Below are 20538 nucleotides of genomic sequence, written 5' to 3' on the forward strand. Positions count from 1 at the left end.
CTTTGTCTTTTAGTATTTTGAATAGATCATCCCATTCCTTTCTAGCTTTTAGGGTTTGTGATGAAAAGTCTGATGTTAGCCTGATTGGGGCTCCCTTATAGGTGATTTGACGCTTCTCTCTTGCAGCTTTTAAGACTCTCTCTTTGTCTCTGAGTTTTGCCAATTTGACTATAACATGTCTTGGAGAAGGCCTTTTTGGGTTGAATACGTTTGGAGATCGTTGAGCTTCCTGGATCTGAAGATCTGTGATTTTTCCTATACCTGGGAAGTTTTCTGTCACTATTTTGTTGAATATGTTTTCAATGGAATCTCCGTTTTCCTCCCCTTCTGGAATACCCATGACTCAGATATTTGAGCACTTAAGGTTGTCTGATATCTCTCTCAGATTTTCTTCAATGTCTTTGATTCTTTTTTCTTTCTTTTTGTCTGCTTGTGTTATTTCAAACAGCCCATCTTCAAGTTCAGAGGTTCTCTCTTCAACTTCGACAAGCCTGCTGGTTAAACTCCCCGTTGTGTTTTTTATTTCGCTGAATAACTTCTTCAGTTCAGCAAGTTCTGCTACATTTTTTTTCAGGACATTGATTTCCTTGTACATTTCCTCTTTCAGGTCCTGTATACTTTTCCTCATTTCATCATGATGTCTAGCTGAGTTTTCTTGTATATCATTCAGTTTCCTTAGAATTATCACTCGAAATTCCTTGTCAGTCATTTCAAGGGCTTCTTGTTCTATAGGATCTAGAGTTTGAGATTTATTAACTTTTGGTGGTATACTTTCTTGATTTTTTGTATTTCTGATATCTTTTTTTTGATGTTTATTCATTGTGGCAGGGGGTTTCACAGTCCACCGGTTTGAGACTGTTGACTAACTAAGATGTTGCTGTGGTTGCCAATTTGGTATGGCTACCTCCGTGACTGCTCAGTTGGCCTCTAGTGCCTTGTGTGTATGGTTGCCTCGGGTCTTGGGCCTCTCCGGGGAGCCACCTCTCTGGTCAGCTTGGAGTCTGCTGGGCTGCTGGATCATGTACCACAGGGTGTGTGATCTCTGCTGAGCTTTCACTTCCCGTGCAGGACTTCTCCCTGTTCCGTGTGCTCTGGCCCGGGCTGTTGGATCGTGCAGTGGCGACCCCAGAGGGTGTGTGGTTTCTGTTGAGTCTCCGCCTCCCTGGCCAGACGTCTCCCCTCTCTTTGTGCACTGGGCTGGGCTGGGGCGTGTCTTCTGCAACCCTCGTCTATCAGCTGGGCCTTCAAGACCCTACTCGGCACCGCCTCGCCCAGGAAGTCTACCAGGTTTCTGCTAGGCACAGACGACCGGTCGCTCTGGGTGCCTTTGTTGCACTGTGTAGCTCTTTCTCGGGACTGATCACCTTCCTCCTGGTATCGCGGTTATTTGTGTACTTGTCTTATCTCCCACACCAGAGCGTGAGCTCCTCGGGGGAGGAGCCCGCAGCACACGGTTCACCTTTGTATCCCCCCAGCACGGACTGAGTCCGGTGCCCGCCTGCAGTCAGCTCTCCGGCAGGTTCAAGCGGACTTGGGAACTCTCCTACCACACTATTCGTAACCCGAAATTGGTTAGGCATTTTTCCGAACTGGTGGCCGCAGAGATGGTATCTGCCTCCCAGTAACAGGAAGTTTACTGGGGGCCGGAGTCCAGGGTGTGGTGGAGTGACAGTCGCCCCCCCCCCCCCCCGCCGTACTTCCTTGCCCTCCCGACGCTGGCCGGGGACGCCCCACGCCATGAGCCCCACCAGAGAACCGCGGAGGGAGTGGGAGGGGAGGCCAGCCCGCAGGCCCCGGGAAGCCCCGCGCCGGGGCCAGCAAGTGGGAAGGCTCAGTGAGGAGCCGAGCCGGGCGAGGAGGACAGGCTTGGCTGAGCCGGGCCGGAGCTGCCACCACCTGAGAAAATGGAGGCAGCCCCAGGGCGGTGAGTGGCCTGGTGATGCAGGCAGAAACCAGGTGGGCGTCAGCCCCCCGAGCAGGGCCGGGTCGGGGGTCACTCACAGGGCTGTGCCAGGTCGGGGGCTCACTCTCTGCCTCTGGTTTGTCGCCTTCCCCGTTCTCAGTTCCCGCCGCCTTGGGCTGCTCGTTCAGTCCCACGGCACGGCTTGGGCGCTCCCAGGAATCTTCATTTATGCCGGCCTGAAACCTCGAATCATGAATAGGGCAGCTGGCCGCCTTCAGCGCGGCCCCGGCCTCCGGGATCCTGTCTGCATCCACAGCAGCCCTGGCGCCATGTTCCCTGTTTAGAGACTCGCTTTTGCAGCTAAGAAACAGTTCTTTTCCTGCTCCATACTTCAAAGCTGTTGCCTGTAAATGAGGCAGCCTCTCCTGCCAAGGGCAAAGTGGTGGTCAGCCCCCACAACCGGCCACCAGCAGCGGTCCTCCCTTAAGAGATGGCGAGAGGAAGGTCCACAAGTTTCCCGGCTGCCTGAGGCCCAGTGGCCACCTTTTCCACCTCAGCTACTCCGCGCCAACCGCCGCAGCCACCGCCATCTTGAAACCGCCCAAACAATTCTCAGTGATCTTAATCTTTAGGAATCCTAAGGGGTTTGGGTTTAGGGTACGATCCTCAATAAAAGATTTATATTTGCTTCTGTCAGTTGTCCCCAGTGCTAGCAAATCAGAAGCACCTTAATATCTCAGCTTGGGGCTTTCTGGACCACGCAGATAATGATTTTGAATTTTCATGAACTTTTTCCAGTTTAGATGAGACTTCACCCAATTGAGTTGTTTTGCCAGCATATTTTTTTTCTAGCCTATTCTTTGACTCAGAGTATAACCCTTCATGGATTTATGCAAAGGATCTTCATTTCAACTCTTCACCTTTGGCTTTTCCTTACTTTCTAATGATATAAATTATATGTTTAAAAGTATATTTGTTGTAACTTATTCAGCATTTTTAGGTGTTTGACTGTTTTTCAGACTATCTAGTTAGTAATATTGCCAGATACAGGTATCCAGGTATGTACAAGTGTGAATGTGTGTATAAGATTAAATTGGTCATTGTATCTTGACACTGTTTATGTTGAATATTGAAAGTATATAAACAGAAGAATTTTATTTGGCTTTGTAAATCTTATACTTTACCATTTATGTTTAATTATTTTGCAGTACAGTAATGATATTTTAATAAATTTTTACATACTTGCCAACTAAAATTGTTTAATTCATTTGATTGATAAATGTTGAATAGTTTACCTTTACCTTCATAATTTATGTAAAAGTTGAAAGCCCAGATCTCTTTTATCAGACTACTTGGCTTCAAATCCCAAATTTTCCTCTTGTTGGCTATATGGCCATAATCAAATTAGTTAACTTCTCTCTGCGTAGATTTTCTCATCTGTAAAGTGATAATATTAAAAGTACTTATCTCATATGGTGGTTGTGATATATAAATGAGATAAGTATTCAGTACACAGGGCCTGGTACATTGTTATTGTTTAATAAATGTTAGCAACTTTTGTTATTTTTTTTTTATCTTTCTGGCCTAGTCTTCATATGTGTTGAAGAAAAAAATATATATATGATTATGTTTTTACGTGGTTTGAGAGGGTGGACTAAAATTAAGAGAAGCAGAGTGCCAACAAATTCTAACACTAGTTTTTACTTTGTTAAAGTAACATAAGCATGCTGTTTAAAATTTCAAAGAGCACAAAAAAGCTTATAATAAAATGTAGCAGTTTCCTGTTCCTTCCTTACTTATGCTTCTTACCCCTCACCAGTCCCCTCTCCCCACAGATTTCAACCTTGTTAGCTTCTGACATTTACACATTTCCATATTTGTAAGTAATATATGTATGCTGCTGTCTATTGACACTATTGACTTTCAGTTACGGTAGATGAGAATTTAGCTTTCTTGTCCTAACATCTGCTCAGCTTCCCCTTCCTCCAATTCTTCCTATATAATCATGTTACAATTTTTGGTTTACCCAGTAGCAGTGTTTACATTATTGTACCTATGTAATTATTATTCACTGCTGAACATGCTTTCTTTACCTATTTCCCCTCTTGCTTAATTATTTTTTTTTATTATTTTTAATTTGCTTAGTTTTTTTTGTATCTTTTGGCTATTTCTCCTCATAACTTCCAAAATCTCTCAACATAATTTTCTCTAAAGTTAATTGCATCATCAAATTATCAGTTTTATTCTCCCTTATCTCCTTCACACCCTGGGAGAGGTCTCTATTCTCTTTTTATTTTTGAGGTGGTTTATCTGAAGTCCTGCTGTAAGCTCTCAGATTAGACTTCCCTTAATGGTCATTTTTGATATCCCTTTGCCTTCCTTTTAGAGTGGAATCCATGTTGATTTCCTTCCTTCTCTTGGTGACATACATCTTCCACTAGTTTCATCAGATTAAAAAGATGATATGGTGACAGAGGGGGCATGATGATGACAGCTCTCACAGACCTTCTTTGGAATCACGCTGTTCAAATCTGGATGGGTTACCCTCTGTATCTGGTGTACAGTTGTTATTTCAGAATGCCCTCTACCATTATCCTAAGAGATTTCCTTCACTTCTCTCCTTTGTAGGATCTCTCATGTTCTGTATTCCATAGCTTTTTGTTCCTTAATTTACTCCTTCAGTTTGGTAGAGAACATCCTCTAATACCTTCCTGAGAAAGGTTGCATAGTAGGTAAAGTTTCTGAGTTCAGGCACTCAAAATGTCTTCATTTTTCTGTCGTACTAGCTTGTTATTTTGGGATATAGATTTCTTTTTTTTAAAAAAACGATGACCGGTAAGGGAATCTTAACCCTTGACTTGGTGTTGTCAGCACCATGGTCTACCAAGTGAGCTAACCGGCCATCCCTATATAGGGATCCGAACCCTTGGCCTTGGTGTTATCAGCACCACACTCTCCCAAGTGAGCCACGGGCCAGCCCCCTTGGGATATAGATTTCTGGATTGGAAAAACTTTTCCTTCAAGATTGTGAAGACATTGTTCCATTGCCTGCTTGATTCTAATGTTGCTGGTAAAGTACCTGAAGCCATTCAGATTACTGACCCTTAGTATATTACCTTATTTTGCTCTTTTGAAAGCTCGTTGAATCCTTTCTCTCTCTGAATATTCTGAAATTTCACATGCCTTGGTGGGGTCCGTTTTCATCTACTGTGCTGGGTATATGCATTGGGCCTTTTCAATCTGGTAATTTAGGTCCTTTGGCCCTAGGAATCTTTCTGGAATTATTTTGTTGATTTCCTCCTTTCCATTTTTTCTACTCTCTCTTTTCAGAGCTCCTACTACTTGAGTATTGGATTTCTTATACCAAACTTTCCTATATTTTCTCCTGTTTTCCATTTCTTTATGTCTTTGTTCTGTTTTCTAAGAGATTTCTGTATCATCTTCTATTCCTTCCATTAAGCTTTAATTTATAAGATTTTGGGGGGGGGCAGCTGATCGGTATGGGGATTCAAACTTTGACCTTGGTGTTATAACACTGTGCTCTAACCAACTGAGCTAACTGGTTAGACCTCTAGAAATTTTTGTCCTCTGATTTTTTCATTTTTACAGCATTCTCTCATTTTTCCAAGGATTCAATATCTTCTCTCTCTAAACTTTCTCCCTACATAATTTGTGTTTATTCCATGTTGCTTTTTTTCCGGATCGGGTCTTCCATTTTAACAGCTTACCTCATATATCTGGTAATCCTTGGATCTGCTCTGTAGTAAGAGAATGGGACTAAAAACCTGATTGAAATCTCTGAACCTATAGGCTAGGCTTATTAATTTTGAGCTTCACTGCAGGGTTACCTGGGTGGGTTTTTTGTTGGGGGAACACCTGGTTTTAATATCTTTATGTCTTTTCTGGTTGGGTGGTCAGAGTCCCCATGGAGAGTATTCTTTTTATCTTCTGCCTGGCAGGTAGTGTTCTGGGTGCCAAGTGTGGGGAGAAAACTGGGTTGAGAGAGGGAGTCCTCAATACTCAGGGTACCATATCAATAGGTAACTAGATACATGGTATATTGCTAGTGTACCCTGGCCCTAAGCTATGTCAGACCCCTAGTTGGAAGGTCCTCTTTCTTTCCCCTCTCCAGTGAGATTAAACTTCCAGGCTTTTGCCAGGATGAGGGAGGAGCAGGTGCCTACTGGCATGGAGTTGGAGAAGGAATCTGGAGCTTTAGCCATTCATCAAACAGCTCTCACCCAATTCTATTTTAGCCACCTCCTCCTTTCCTCCCTGTTCCAGATGTTATTTCCCAAGCCATTTGAAGACTTGATGGTGTAAATCAGACTGGTTCTCCATTTTTTCCACTGCTGGCTTATGATTCAACTTTCTTGGGCCTGCTTAGTTCATTATCATTTGTCTGTCTGCTTTCCTGCTTCCAAAATGTTGTTACTGTTTTCACCTGTCCTGTTTTCCCCATCTTATGACTTTATAGATTTAAAAAAAAAAAAAAATCTGTTGACCAAATTAGATGTGAATGTTCTTTCTGCTATCTTAACTTGAAAATCTCAATTTTTAAAATGGCAGTTATGGTGTATTTTTTGAATAATGAGTGATACATACTCATTTGTGGATAATTTGGAAGATAGGAAAGATATAAAATAGTTAAACATCACTGTAGTTCTACCATATAGAAATAACTGCTGTTAACATTTTTATATACTTCCAGTTTGCTTTTTATATTTGTGTATTTTTACATGCACATTCTTTTTTTTATAATTAGAATCATACTATATGTTTTTCATTTGTTTTCTGCTTTTTCACCTAATAAACCATTTTTCCGTGTCAGAACATAATCTTTGAAAACATTTCTAATGGGTATATAACATAACTGTTATTTGACTGTATCTATCTTGAGCAATTTCCCATGTCAGAACATAAGCTTTTTTATTTTTTATTTTTTGGCAGCTGGCCAGTAAGGGGATCTGAACTCTTGACCTTGGTGTTATAATAACACACTCTGACCAAGTGAGCTAACCAGTCAGTCCTCTAGAACATAATCTTTTACAACAAAGTTTCTAATGGGTTTATAATATGGCTGTCCTATGACTTTATCATGATTTATTTAACTATTGTCCTATTAATAAGGATTTATATTTTTTCAAGTTTTTTTTCCTAATTAAGTTAGTCTAGACTCTAAGCTTTGTGAAGTTGAGGAATGTCTGTCTTGTTCCTGATTCTATTTTTACTGCTTGACCCAGTGTCTCACATGGAGTGGTGCTTCAGGGAATATTTTAAGTGAGTGAACAATTTTAGTTCTATACAAATGTTGATTGTTTCTTTAAGTTAGAATCCATTAAGGGATATTACTACATTAAAAGGTATAAACTTTTTGGAGGTTCTCAGTAATTTATTTTCCATTTGTTCTTTGATTCAGAATAAGAAACAAGGATGTAAAAATGAGGAGGTGCTTGCTGTACTAGGCCATGAACTGGGGCACTGGAAGTTGGGACACACAGTCAAAAATATTGTTATCAGCCAGGTAAGTTTGGAGTGACAATTCTTTTTTTATGGCATGATAGTCAAATAGAAGTATGACAGACATGAGAGGACTTATTGTAAAGAGGTTAAGACAGCCTGCATAGCCAGGCTACCTGGCTTCCCATCACAGCTTTCTGACTTACTGACTGTGTGACCTCAGGCAAGTTCCTTAACCTCTGTCTGCCTCAGTTCCTTCATTGATTGATAATACCACACAGGACTGATTAAAAATTAAATGAGTTAATACATCTGAAGAGTTTGGAGCAGTACCTGGAACATAGTAAGTACTATATAAATGTTCATTGTTGTCACCATCATGGTTATCATCTCCAGAATCAATCATATGTAAGAGCTGTGAAGATCAAAAGGAGCAAGACTAGATAACTTAAACATTAAAATGCTTTAAAATAGGCAGGCCGGTTAGCTCACTCGGTAGAATTTGGTGCTGATAATACCAAGGTCAAGGGTTCCGATCCCCATACCGACCAGCTACCACCAAAAAAAAAAAAAAAAAGGAATTTATTTATTGAAAAAAAGAAGAAAATATGAAGAAGAAAACCATTCCAATAACATTCCTCCTCTGTATATTACTACCTTTAAACCAACAGGTTTTCAGGCTCTGAGTGAAATACCTCTATATCTTATTCACTGGTTCTGACCATATGTGGCCTTACCTGAGTCCTAAATGGGTTTTCTTACCTTTCTAAAAGGCTAGCTGGCTCTGGGTGATGGATTACATGGGAAGACTTGTGAAGCCCTGTAGGCACTTTCCTGTTGCCTTACATCTTTAGGTATAAAAATGAGTTCCTTGGTTTGAATCTATGTTGTATGGATACATGGCCACTGAATGAGACATTAAATAAGTCCGAATCTGAGTTCAGATTAAGTGCTCCATCTAATATAAGGAAAATCACTGCCCCTTCCATGAAGGAAGGGGTTCAGTGGAATGAGCCTATCACGAGGTTGTGGGCTGGTCCTTGAGGTGTGGTACCTCATCAGGGCTGGGGTGCATAGCCTCTCTGACAGATTGGGCATTTAGCAGGAGCCAGTGGGGGGGCTGTCTGTGTTGTTGACTAATGCACTGGCTCCATCTCTGTAACCTTGGCCACTGTGTTCATGAGCCCCTTGACCAAGTCCTTGAGTGGCTGTGGAAAAAGGCTGGCTAACCTCCACAGAGCAGGTAACTTTTCCACCTAATCATTGAGAACCTCCTCTACCATGGGACTCTCTTGGTGAATATTTGCATTAGGCCAGACTGTAATCATACTCTGGTCTAATTTTGGAAATTTTCCACATGCTTCTTCTCCAAATCTCCTTGTTAACCATCCTGTATTTCGTTCCAAGACCTTGATCATCCAGCCAAACCATATTTTCCCACTGCCGATAAATTAGTATGTATGTCCTTAGCTCAGGCTCTCTCTCCTGCCAGCCTGAGTGGACACTGAAGTATACTACTTAAAGTTGCCCTGAGATTATTTCCCTTCACCACTGGCTTCCAAGACCATCCCTGAGTGGCACTGTAATGCCCCAGCAGTCTACTTTCAGCTGGTGCCAGCATAGTGTATTAAGTTATTTGTAAAACAGGCTCCACTTTTATCCTCCTCAATTAAATTATTATAGGGAACTCCCCCTGAGTAAGGATTGACTGAAAGGTGGCAGAGTGGCAGGAGTTGGCGTCCTGGAGTATGAGCCCTCTGCTCATTAACTTACTTCTACCTTCATGACTTGCTTTATTTCTATACCTGTACCACTTATACATGAGAGTGGAGTGCTTCTGGGCATACAAGTTTCCTGAATAGGAGGATCAACATAGCATCGAGTTCAGGAGGAACAGCTCAGGTTGCAGGATCAGGGTGTCCCATTGCTATGAAGTCAGTCTCTAGTAGGGCTCAATAGCAAACCAAAAGTTATTTTTAAAAGGGACAATGGTTACTTGATGAAAATGGATGTGTAGATTTTAAGTCTGAGTCTTCACTGTGAGTTTTCTATTGGAGCTTGTCATATTAGATCCACTGAGTTATAAGGCCTGAGTGGCATAGCTGCTTGCACTTCCTCCTGGGGCAGCTGGGGAGCCTTCTTATGTTCTGAGCCCCACTCTAAGCTGGCAGCTTTTGAGTCACCTGGTAAATTGTTGGGAGCAGTACAGTTAAATATGATATAGGTGACCTCCAAGATCCTAATCTGCTAAGGGAAAAGAAAGATATTTGTTCTTCAGTGTTACTTCAAGTGGTCATATTTTAGTACAGACTTTTGATGGTTTTTTCTCATTTATTGATAAAGATAGATCAACTTTTTTCTCTGACTTTTCTAAGTATTCATTACAGCTCCAGTAGTCCTAAAGAGAATTCAAGGAAATTCTCTTACTTTGGAGCCTCCACATCAAGGTCAGGTGGGAGGCCTTGTCTGATTACAATCTTACAAAACAAAGCCAGAATCCATTCTAGACCTTTAACTTTTTACAGAGAGAAAATATCCCATTGCTATTGACCACTTCAAGCCCTCAACTATAAGAGGCTCAACTCAAGCCTGCCCCTACAGAAACTATGTAGTTTATACATTTGGGGAAATTTTATTTTCCTTTTAGGAATAAAAGTGAAACTATAAAACTACCTAAAAACTTCTGTGATTACGCCAACACCTTTCTTAAAATTACACCATGTTTTCTTGTTGTACTTTTTTGGTATTACTGGTCCCACAGTGAAATCAGCTTAGTAATAATTTAGAAATTTTATGTACTTCTTTCTAGATGAATTCTTTCCTGTGTTTTTTCTTGTTTGCTGTATTAATTGGTCAAAAGGAACTTTTTGCTGCATTTGGTTTTTATAACAGCCAACCCACTCTAATTGGACTATTGATCATCTTCCAGTTTATTTTTTCACCTTACAATGAGGTAACGTATAATCTTTAAAATATCTCACATAAGCACTTGCCTGTTTCAAATCTAGAACCTTTAGGGTAGTGAAAAAGAAATAAGCAAAACTATAGTTTCAACAAGTGGATGAAACAAAGTCATTTAGTCCCTTGATTTACTGGGTAGGTGTGAGAAAGTAGCAGAAAAATCCAAGCCCAGATAAATAAATGCTCACATACTAATAGAGGAAAAAAAGTAGAGAATTAGACTTAGTTGTGAAAACCTTGCTATAGCACATACCTCAGAGACTTGGCAGATGGAGATTAACTATTGGAATGCTACATCCTAGGCCACATATTCACCAATGCATGGGTGAAAATCTTCTGTGTAGGAGGCGACAAAACAAATAATTGAATATATGCACAGCTAGGTAAAGGAGGCTCTATGACAATGTTTCTCTAATTGTGTTCTATGACAGCTGCTTCAGAATAGCTGTAGGTTTCCCCCCAGGACCCCCTGAATTAATTAATCGGGTATTTTATGATATGTGAAGCATAAGAACCACAGCTCTGTGACAATTCAGTAGGGGGATCCCATACATGGACCAAATCTGACAGTGGCAACATTTCATGATGTCTGGTAAGTCTTCCAAATTAAGCCAAGAAATAATGTGGGGGATCTTGAGGTATCTCTCCATTTAGAAGAATTCTTTCTTGGGACAGGCTGTAGAGCTAAAGTTTAAGACAAGCTAAATAAATCCTATTTCACTCTTTTAAAAAGTGTGTGTGTGGCAGGGACACCAGGAAAGAAAAACGAAGAAGAATAGGTCATATTTGTATAGTATTGTCCACATAAACTAAATAGATTTTTCATAGAACTTTTATTATCTCTAAAAGTTTTGATTTTTTTTGTTTTAACTTTTGTTGAAAATGTTTACAAAATGCCTTATACAGTTTGTTACTGCTTAAAACAGAGATTACAGAATACTTTATGATGATATTATCATTTCTGCCTTCTGTCACAATTTAGGAATGCCTAAGGATACTAAGCTATGTATATTAAATGACCCCAGCCTGCTGTGCCTTTTAAGTAGTTGTGCTATTTATTTTTTTATTTAACTAATTTTTTTTGTTTCTCCACTTGTTGACAGATAGTTCTTGCTGCTATCAGTGTGACTTTCCATTACTGTCATTATCCCTATTTAATTTTCTTCTTTAAGCTGCCATTGACTGAGAAATATGATGATCTGAATCATTGAGCGAGAGTTACCAGATTCTGACTGAGTTCTTTTAGGGTCCTCTTAAAAGGAAAAGCATGAGTAGTGCTAGTTATTTTTTTGTGGCATCTGTTTTGGCTGTTCAGAGGATTTTTTATTTTGTTTGTTTCCTTATATTCAGTGGTTGAGTTCACTTCAAAAAATATCTAAACAAATGTGTGATATTACAGTAATTTGAAATATGATTAATCCACAGAGATAATAGCAACGGTTTTAAAAACCTTGGAAAACCCAGAAGATTTGTTTCAAAAAAAAGATTTGTCACATTTTAAGAGGTCATGATAGTGGGGCTTGCCGATGAACTCAGTTGGTTAGAGTGTGCTGCTAATAACACGAAAGTCCATTGTTCGATCACTGTACCAGCCAGCTACCAACAGGAAGAGAGAGATGATAGGGAAGAGACATTTTCCTGGGAAAAATTGTCTTATTAAGAAGAGTTTGGATACCTATACAGCAAGACAGATAGGTGCAAGTTAGTATCTGCTTATGTTTTTATTTATGTGTTGCGGTGAGAATCAAAGAACAGTTTGCCTGAGAGACTTAAAATCAGGAAATAGATAGATATTTATTGGAACCAGTTAATGATTCTGTCCCCAAAAGTGTATTCAAGATTTGAAAAGAAATTTCAGGCAATTCAGTTATTAACTGAACATATCTGAGAAAGTATCAGGGACTCCCAGACTTTATTGTGAAACTGTATTTGTTACTGGCAAATAAAGAAGAGATTTTTTTACTTTTTTAAAAAAAAATTCTTATGCCAAAATATTTTAAGTTGAAAAATAGACATTATGTCATTCAACCTGCAATACTTAAGTATAGAAGAAATTATTTTTTCCTCAGAATTTACATTTTCAAATGAAATTTGTCCCCTTTATGATGCTCACCTTCAGAAGTAATATATTTATTCTGGCAGTGCTGCCATAGCTCAGAACACTTTGGAAAACTCAATTTTGAGATTGTTGTCAGAGGCTGTGGCATATTTTTTAGAATAATTTCAGTGAAGACTGTCATAATCCTTTAAAGGTGGATAAGTAATCAAGAATTTTTTTTAAAAGAAAAAAAGGGTCTCAATATAAATTACCATGACTTAACCCTAACTCTGAAAAAGGTGGTATGCATTGGCTTTGGAGTCACCAAGAATTTCAGCACTACCACCTTCCAGCTGTGTGACTTTGAGCAAGTTATCTAACCTCTCTGAGCTTCACTTTCCTATCTGTAAAGCAGGAATAAGAGAATATGTACAGTGCCGAGCTCGTTTCCTGGCATATGGCAGATTCTCCAAAATTGGTATTTTTTAGTAAGGATGACATTCGTTTGGACATATATCTGTTCTGGTATATTTGCTTGGGGAGAAAAGGCTCAATTTATGATAATTCCCCTACTCTGGGTCCTCTAAATACTAGTCCTCTGGATTGCTGTTTCTCTTATCCAAAGCCAGGCTTGCTCTACAGTCTCACCTCAGGAAATCTTCAGTGACAACAGAGAGGTGGACGGTAGTTAAAACCCTTACATTTATTTTTTTCAGGTTCTTTCTTTTTGCCTGACAGTCCTGAGCCGCAGATTTGAGTTTCAAGCTGACGCATTTGCCAAGAAACTGGGGAAGGCTAAAGACTTATATTCTGCTTTAATCAAACTAAACAAAGATAACTTGGGATTCCCTGTTTCTGATTGGTTGTTTTCAATGTGGCATTATTCTCATCCTCCTCTGCTAGAGAGACTTCAAGCTTTGAAAAATACAAAGCAAGACTGAGATGCCCAGGGTCTGTGACTGAAGACATTTATGATTATTTCTGTCCTGGCAGCATGTTCCAGCTCTTGATGTTTTTAAACTTTTTCTTTTTTTTTAAAGAAAAATTAAGTACAGATGAGCTCAGATTTAAATACATTTAACATTTCATTTCAAAAATGATTTTAATAATCCATTTCTTAAAGAAAACACTGGGTGAAATTTTGAGGCTTAATGTTTTTAAAGGTGTAGTTTTCTTTTATCTTTGACATCTAATTTACCACCAACTGATAGAATTGAGAAAATACAGCACTTGTTTTATTTATATGCTTATATGGAATCTGCATATTAAGGGGTTTGGGGCATATGTTTAAAAGAGGGAACACCACCTCTGAGTCCCTTCTGTCAGGCAGAAGCAATGGTCCCAAATCATTGTGCTTACACCTAAGTTGAAACTGGTTTCAACTTCATCCCCGTTATTATTTAACCTGACCAATCAGTGTTTTAAATAAGAAAGAAAGATAATAGTTGGCTAATGCTATGTAAATGAAAGTAAATAGAGGGCCGGCCAGTGGCTCACGTGGGAAAGTGTGGTGCTGATAACACCAAGGCCACAGGTTCAGATCCCTATGTAGGGATGGCCAGTTAGCTCACTTGGGAGAGCGTGGTGCTGACATCACTAAGTCAAGGGTTAAGATCCCCTTACCAGTCATCTTTAAAAAAAAAAAAAAGTAATTAGAAATATGCTCTGCTGTTCATTGTACCAAATTTCAAATTTCTCTGTTCCCTCTCTTGCTGCACACTGATCAGGAGTTTGTAATAGTGCTTTGAAATTAGAAATTATGTATAAGATATTTTAAATCATTGAGTTTTGTTTTTGTTTTTAAGGAAATCTTAGTCTTTTCCTTCCCACGTGGCGGGTATGGTCCCATTAGGGGCAAATTGTAGCTTTTTCTCATTCATTCTCTTTTATTCAATAATAGTACATTTTTTCACTTAGCACTTAGCAGAAATTGCCATATTGAACAGGTTTTGCTATGTTAAAAGTGGCAGAACATGGAAAAAGAAGAAATAACATTTTAAGAGACATGATGATTCTCTTATGATATTACAGGAAAAAAATATAATTTTCTTTCTCAAGGACAGAAGCATTTTAGTTTTTGTTTTCGTAATTTTTAATCAGTAAGTCATAAGTAATATTTAATTAGGACTGATTCCATTTTTGAAAATTATAGTTCCTGATATGCAGATAATGTTTGCTTTCAAAACAAATGTCATGAAAGATTTCCTGTTTAAAAAGCTGTGGTTTTCATTACTTTACATGCCTGCCCACTTTCTGAATGAAACCTTATTTTGTGCCTAGAGCTCCCACTCACTGATAATGTTTACCTTTGGGCATTGATTCCTATGTGGGATTGACTGTGCACCTTTGGTATCTGGCCATAAAGTCCTTTGCTTGGCTTACATTTGGATGATATCTTCAAATGGAAACATAATAAAAATAAAAATCTAGTTAGTACTGCATTATTTATTTTCCTAATGCTAAAGAGGAACAGTCCTATGGTTTTTTTATGCAGCATTCTTTAACTGTAACTTCATGCTGTGATAACTGCCTTTCCTTCCTTCTGTGCCTTTAAATACAAATTTCAGTTCTGCACAAGTGAAACATTAAAAATTGCCAATGCAGATTTATATAATTTGTCTTTAATTTGATTAAATTTGCGTGTCACTTGTTACCTAGGTGTGTGTTTATTACCCTGGAGGAACTGAATGCTAGTATGTGAAGAGAGGTATGAAGAAAAGCTCTAATGCTGAGTGGTGTCAGCTCCGTCACTGTGCCTCAGAGTCTTCTTGAGTAGCTTCCTCCTGCTCACTCCAGAGCATCACCAGTTCTTGCTGATGTTTCCTTAGAAGCTTCATTTGGAATCATTCCCTGTCCATTTTTAATAATCTCAGATTGTCTTGAGCCTGCCTGGTCTGTTCCAACTGCATCTTTGGTCTTCTTTACATATGGCAGCAGTTAATTGGCTTTTTCATATGTGACTGACTTAGTCACCCACAATTTAGGGATGTCAGAAGCATGGGGATGGCCAGAAGGAAATTGGTGGGTTTCTGAGATATAGACCAATCGGGGGAAGTATAGATAGAGCAACCCAGGAATGAAAGAGGTGACACCCTGCACCCTAATACTTGACAGATATACAAGTAGGTAAAGCCCTGGGTAAAACAGCACGACCTCAATATCACTGATCTCTGAATCCAAGGCAGAGTCTCTGTTGTGTGTATATACTGCCTTTATCTAAGTTGACCCTTTGCTGAAGTCTGAGAGTTGCTAGTAAATTCTGCCTCTTTCTAGGATAGGAGCATAATTCCTGGGATCAATTCTATGCTTTTAGTACCAGTGATGGTCCGAGCTTGCCCCTTACACTTTATATCCTCACTGTTACCCCTAATCCTTTATGTAGTATTTTCCTCTCTGAGGAATCTTTCTCCCACTTGGTCTTTTTCATCAATCCTTTGGATACTCTTGTACATACATACTTTATGTAGCTTTGACTGTTTTAAGTATTCTATCATCATTAGCAGAAATCTTTCTAAGTACCACTTGAGGACCTTAAGCTCTGTCTTAGGGGCTTTACAAAGAAAATTCAAGGAACTTGTAATCCACAACTTGGATCCAAGGCCACAATTATGTGAGCAAGTACCTTGAAAGCACTTATGTGTCAGCTAAGTACAGTTTGGTGGGATGGCAAAAATAATCTCATTATTTGGGATTATTCATTATTCATGTGATAACCCTATTCAGACAATATGGATTGGGAAACCTTGGGCTCTTATTATTCAGGATGATTTCCAGGGAGGAGGATTTGACCAGAGACAGATAGGAAGATACTCCCATGTGTTGTAAAAACCTATGAAACCAGGACTACCCACACCAAGTGAGCAAATAACAGCCTCTGCCCTCAAATCAGAGCTCCCCTCTGGCTCTCTGGATGATGGTTAATAATAGGTAAGGCATAATTTAGGGTTAGGATCTAGGGTTCTAGAATCCAACATACTACTTGCTAGTAAGACCTTGGGTAAGAAACTTGACTGAGCTACATTTCTCCATCTGTTTAGTCAACACATATTGAGTCCCTACTTCATACCAAACTCTGCTCTGGGTGCTGGAGAATACATTAGTAAACAAAAGGTAGAAAAATCCTCTACCTCGTGGAGTTTACATTTTAGTATGGGGGAGACAGACAGCCGAAATAAATAGATATTAAATGGTGATACATGTTTTGGAGAAAAAAGAGGTGCTGAAGTGTTTATGTGGGAGCGTAGGAGTTGCAATTTTAAATAGGGTGGTCACAGAAAGGCATTGTTGAAGATAATGTTTGACCCAAGACCTGAAGGAAGTGAAGGGTGGCCTAAGCAGGTATCTGGGAGAAGAGTATCCCAGAAAGAGGCAACAGCAAGTATAAAGGCCTTGAAGTAGGAGCCAGCGAGGGGCAGTGTTTGAGAAATATGTGAAGGCCAGAGTGTCTGGAATGGTGTGTGCTAGGGGGAAGTGGAAGGGGTGGGTGGATTTTACAGGGACTTGTAGACCATTGTAAGAACTCAGGCTTTTGCTTGAGTGTGGTGGAAAGCCATTGGAGTGTTTAGAGCCAAGGAGTGACATGATCTGACATAAGTTTTAACAGGATCACTCTGGCTTCTATGTTGAGGAGCAAGGGAGGAAGCAGGAGACTAGTTGGGAGGCTTTCATAATACTTCTGGCAAGAAATAATGGTGCTAGACAAGGAGGTGGTGAGAAGTGGTTGGATTCTGGATATATTCTGAAGGCTGAGCCTTCTGAAGGGTTTGCTGATGGATCAGATATGGGCTGAGAGAAAAAGTGGGAATAGAGGATGACTCCAATGTATTGGCTTAAGTAACTGAAAGGTTGGAATTGCCAGTTACTGAGATGGGGAAAGACTGCAGGAGGGCGGATTTTGGAGGGGAATATCAGGAATTCCGTTTTGAACATGTCAAGTTTGAGATGCCTTACTTGAATCTGAGGGTAGATACTGAGTAGGCAGTTGGATAAATGAATCAAGTTAAGCAGGGAGATCTGGACTGGGGATGAAAAGATGGTGTTTAGAGCCATGAAACTGAATGAGATCATAAGAGGAGTGAGAGAAAAAGATGTGTTCCCAGGACCACACTGACTTTCAGATACTGGACAGATGAGAAATCAGCAAAGGAATCTGAGAAGGACTGTGCGGTGAGCTAGAAGCCAAATTAGACAATCTTTTATTCCCATAAAAGCGGGCAAAAATATGGGCTGGCAGTTGCAGGCAGAAGTAGGGTCTAGAGAGTTATTTTATTTTTTAACAAAACAAATGGGGATAATACTTGCTTTACTGAGATAGAATGAGATAATGTTTGCAGGGGGCTTGGCAGAGTACCTGATACTTCTAGTAAGAGCTCAATAACTAGTACTTGCTAATGATGATATTAATAATTCACCAACATTGCTATGATGTAAATAAATACAAAATTAATAAAAGTTCCTAATCCATCCACCCATTGGGGTGAGGAGAGGATTGCCAGAAAGATAAAGTTTTGAATGAGGAGTCGGCAGAGGCAGGTTTGGGACTCTCCGTGTCCTCACGGGCTGCCTTGGAGGAGCGGTGTTGCACGTCTACCAAGAGGCTGGGTTATCTTGCTGCAATGCCCTTTCTGTTAAGCTTCTTCAGTCCCCTTTTTCCTAATTGCAAAAAGGAGAGTTAAGTTCCTACTTCATTTTTGTTGCACTAGACTTTTTGCCTCCCAGGATTCAGTTGTCAAGGGGCATGTCCCTATTCTTGGTGGTGGAAGGAATAACCTGGACACTCTGGGCCATGTCGGCAGATACCTCAGCCATACACAAGCCAGGCCCAGATCTCTTCCTCCTGGGTTGATGGTTGCTAGGGTCTTCTTTTGACATATTATTCATTCATTTGAGCACTTGCCATGTACCAGACACTGTTTTATGTGCTGGAGAACAGAACAGCAAACGAGACCAAAGTTTCTGCCTTTATGGAGCTGATATTCTAGTGTTTTATGTTGAATAGTGGTAAGTGCTAAGGAGAAAAAATAAAGCATAGGAGGGGTATCTTGAATATTAGGATAGGGATAAGGTCATTTTCAAGTAAAGACCTGAAGTGAGGTCACTGGCAGTGGTATTATTTTGGGGAAGAGCATTACAAGCTGAGAGCATAGCACTGTGTGGCCCGGCATGTTTGAGGAATACACGAGCTGCCATGGCTGGAGTGGAATGTGCCAGGGTCCGAGGCTTGAGGTGAGGTCAGAGAGGCTCTTGTAGATCACAGGTAAGTGATCTGAGTGAAATTCACCTAGCAGGAAGTCTTACAAAGGCTACCAGGCACTGACCCTCAGGAATTAGCCCCCTTTCAGCCCCTTCAAATGCCTGAATCATAAGGAATGAGGTGGAACTATGCATGAGATTCGTGCATCATTAGTTTCTCTGTGGTAATTGAAACCTTTCAGTGGACCCAGTCTCAGGGAAAGTCACAGAAAGAGACAAGTTTTCAGGCACTAGGACCAAGTAAGTGATCCAGCCAAGGGAAGGGAGAACCCTCCCCACCACCAGGTATGTAATGCCTGAGAGCCCACCTGCCCAGGGCTAGGCTTCCAGCTGCCTCTGCAGCTCTCCTCGTCTTCCCTTCCTCCACTGAGCTCCAGATTCTCTCTGCATTCCAGGGCCTCCTCTGATGGCCACAGCAGCAGCGCGGCCTTCTGTGGGGCTGGGATGCTGTAACTCAGGATTTGACAAGGCACTGAAGGTGAAGCCACCTTGGTTACCCTCAGTGCTACCCCACCCTGTCCTTCCTATCTGTCCCTGTTTGGGGTAAGGGGGCTGAGATGTCACTAGTGGTAAATGTGCATGTTGGGGAGGTGGGAGAGGGGAGGGTGGGCTAGTGAAGGAGTGCTCTGCCTCTGCTGGTTGGGGGAGGAGGAAGAGGAGGAGGGCACTCCAGCACTGGTGGGGGTTAGAGCCAAGTTCGTGGTGAGGTGTGGGAGGGCCTAGGCTTCAGCAGATGCTTGGACTTCAGGCTGGAGTCCTGGGCCTCTGGGAGCAGCTGGGGCTGGCAGAGTGCTTCATCTGGAGGCAACAAATGCCCAAATCAATAATAGAGCAAAGAAATCGGCCACTCCCTGAATTTCAAAAGCTCTTTAGTGGCCTGCAGATTGATGGGTGGGAGCCCCCAGAGGGTTCAGATCAGATCTGAGCCAGTCTTTCCTAGATTTTCATTGTCCAGGTCCACATCTGCTTTTCTCATAGGCCTGGGAACCAAAGGAAGGCAAGAGCTAGGTCTTCCAGTCTTTCACTACCAGCTCCTGCCACAGGGCCAATACACAGCTGGTGCCAAAACTCACAGAGGACCTCCCAGGTGCCAGGCCCTGACAAGACACTGGATGTGCTATACTGGGATAAATAAAATACGGTTGCATTCTTGCCACAGCTGTACAAAGGCTTAGAAGGGATTTGCCCAAAGTCACACAGCAGGTCACCATCCTGCCTCTACTCCCAGGTTATTCCCAGATGCTCCTCAGACATGCCATGCCATCCTAATGCTCACAGGATGTGCCCAGAGAACGGTGCCCCACACCTTCCCCTGCTCTCCCCTTCCGGAGCCTCTGACCATCCTGCCCAGGCAGTGGAGGCCCAGCAACAACCTCCCACCCCCAATCCACAAGAAATTAAGCTCAACAACTCACATCCTAGTTTGAACCCAAGTTGGGGGCTTTTATTTACAGAAGGGCCTTGGTGGATCTGAGGAGAAAGGGGGCAGAGAGCGGGAAAGAGTAATGCCAGAGAGAGAAGGGAAATGGGTGTTTAAATACTCAGATGGGAGGTGGAAGAAAGTAGTGGGGCTGGCTTAAGGATGGCCACCTTTGGGTGGTCACCCATCAGCAGTCGCCCAGAAAGTCCAGAGAGCGAAAATGGGACCAGGAACCGGCAGAGACCTCAGTCCAGCTGCCCCAAGGACAAGATGGCCAGTGGAGAATGTTGCACATTAAGGAGACATTTGTTTTGGTAACATTCGAATGCCACTCCAGGAAGGAAAGTCATCCTATTCCCTTTGAGCTTTGGAACTTCGACTGTCCAGTGACACTTGCCTTGCTTGTTGGCCTCACCTTTTCACTCCGATGCCCTTGCTCCCTTTCCCTCATGTTTTAGAATTTCTTTTCCTCAGGACTCCTCGTCCCAGACAGAAGATCCTGGA

General features: G+C 41.2%; 1 protein-coding gene across 3 annotated transcripts in view; it reads left to right on the forward strand.

The window, feature by feature from the left end:
- ZMPSTE24 (zinc metallopeptidase STE24) overlaps positions 1–14954 on the forward strand; it is a 50685-nt gene extending 35731 nt beyond the window's left edge. For 2 of the 3 annotated variants that reach the window (XM_063105082.1, XM_063105084.1), the window contains 3 exons: positions 7323–7427; positions 10173–10316; positions 13079–14954. In XM_063105082.1, the coding sequence (XP_062961152.1) occupies positions 7323–7427; positions 10173–10316; positions 13079–13303 (474 nt within the window). In that variant the 3' untranslated portion in view covers positions 13304–14954. The remainder of the gene's footprint in view (positions 1–7322; positions 7428–10172; positions 10317–13078) is intronic. The other variant, XM_063105083.1, reaches the window with a different exon arrangement.
- Positions 14955–20538: the final 5584 nt, after the last annotated feature.

Source organism: Cynocephalus volans, chromosome 8 (genome assembly GCF_027409185.1).
Source record: "Cynocephalus volans isolate mCynVol1 chromosome 8, mCynVol1.pri, whole genome shotgun sequence".
NCBI lineage: Eukaryota > Metazoa > Chordata > Mammalia > Dermoptera > Cynocephalidae > Cynocephalus > Cynocephalus volans.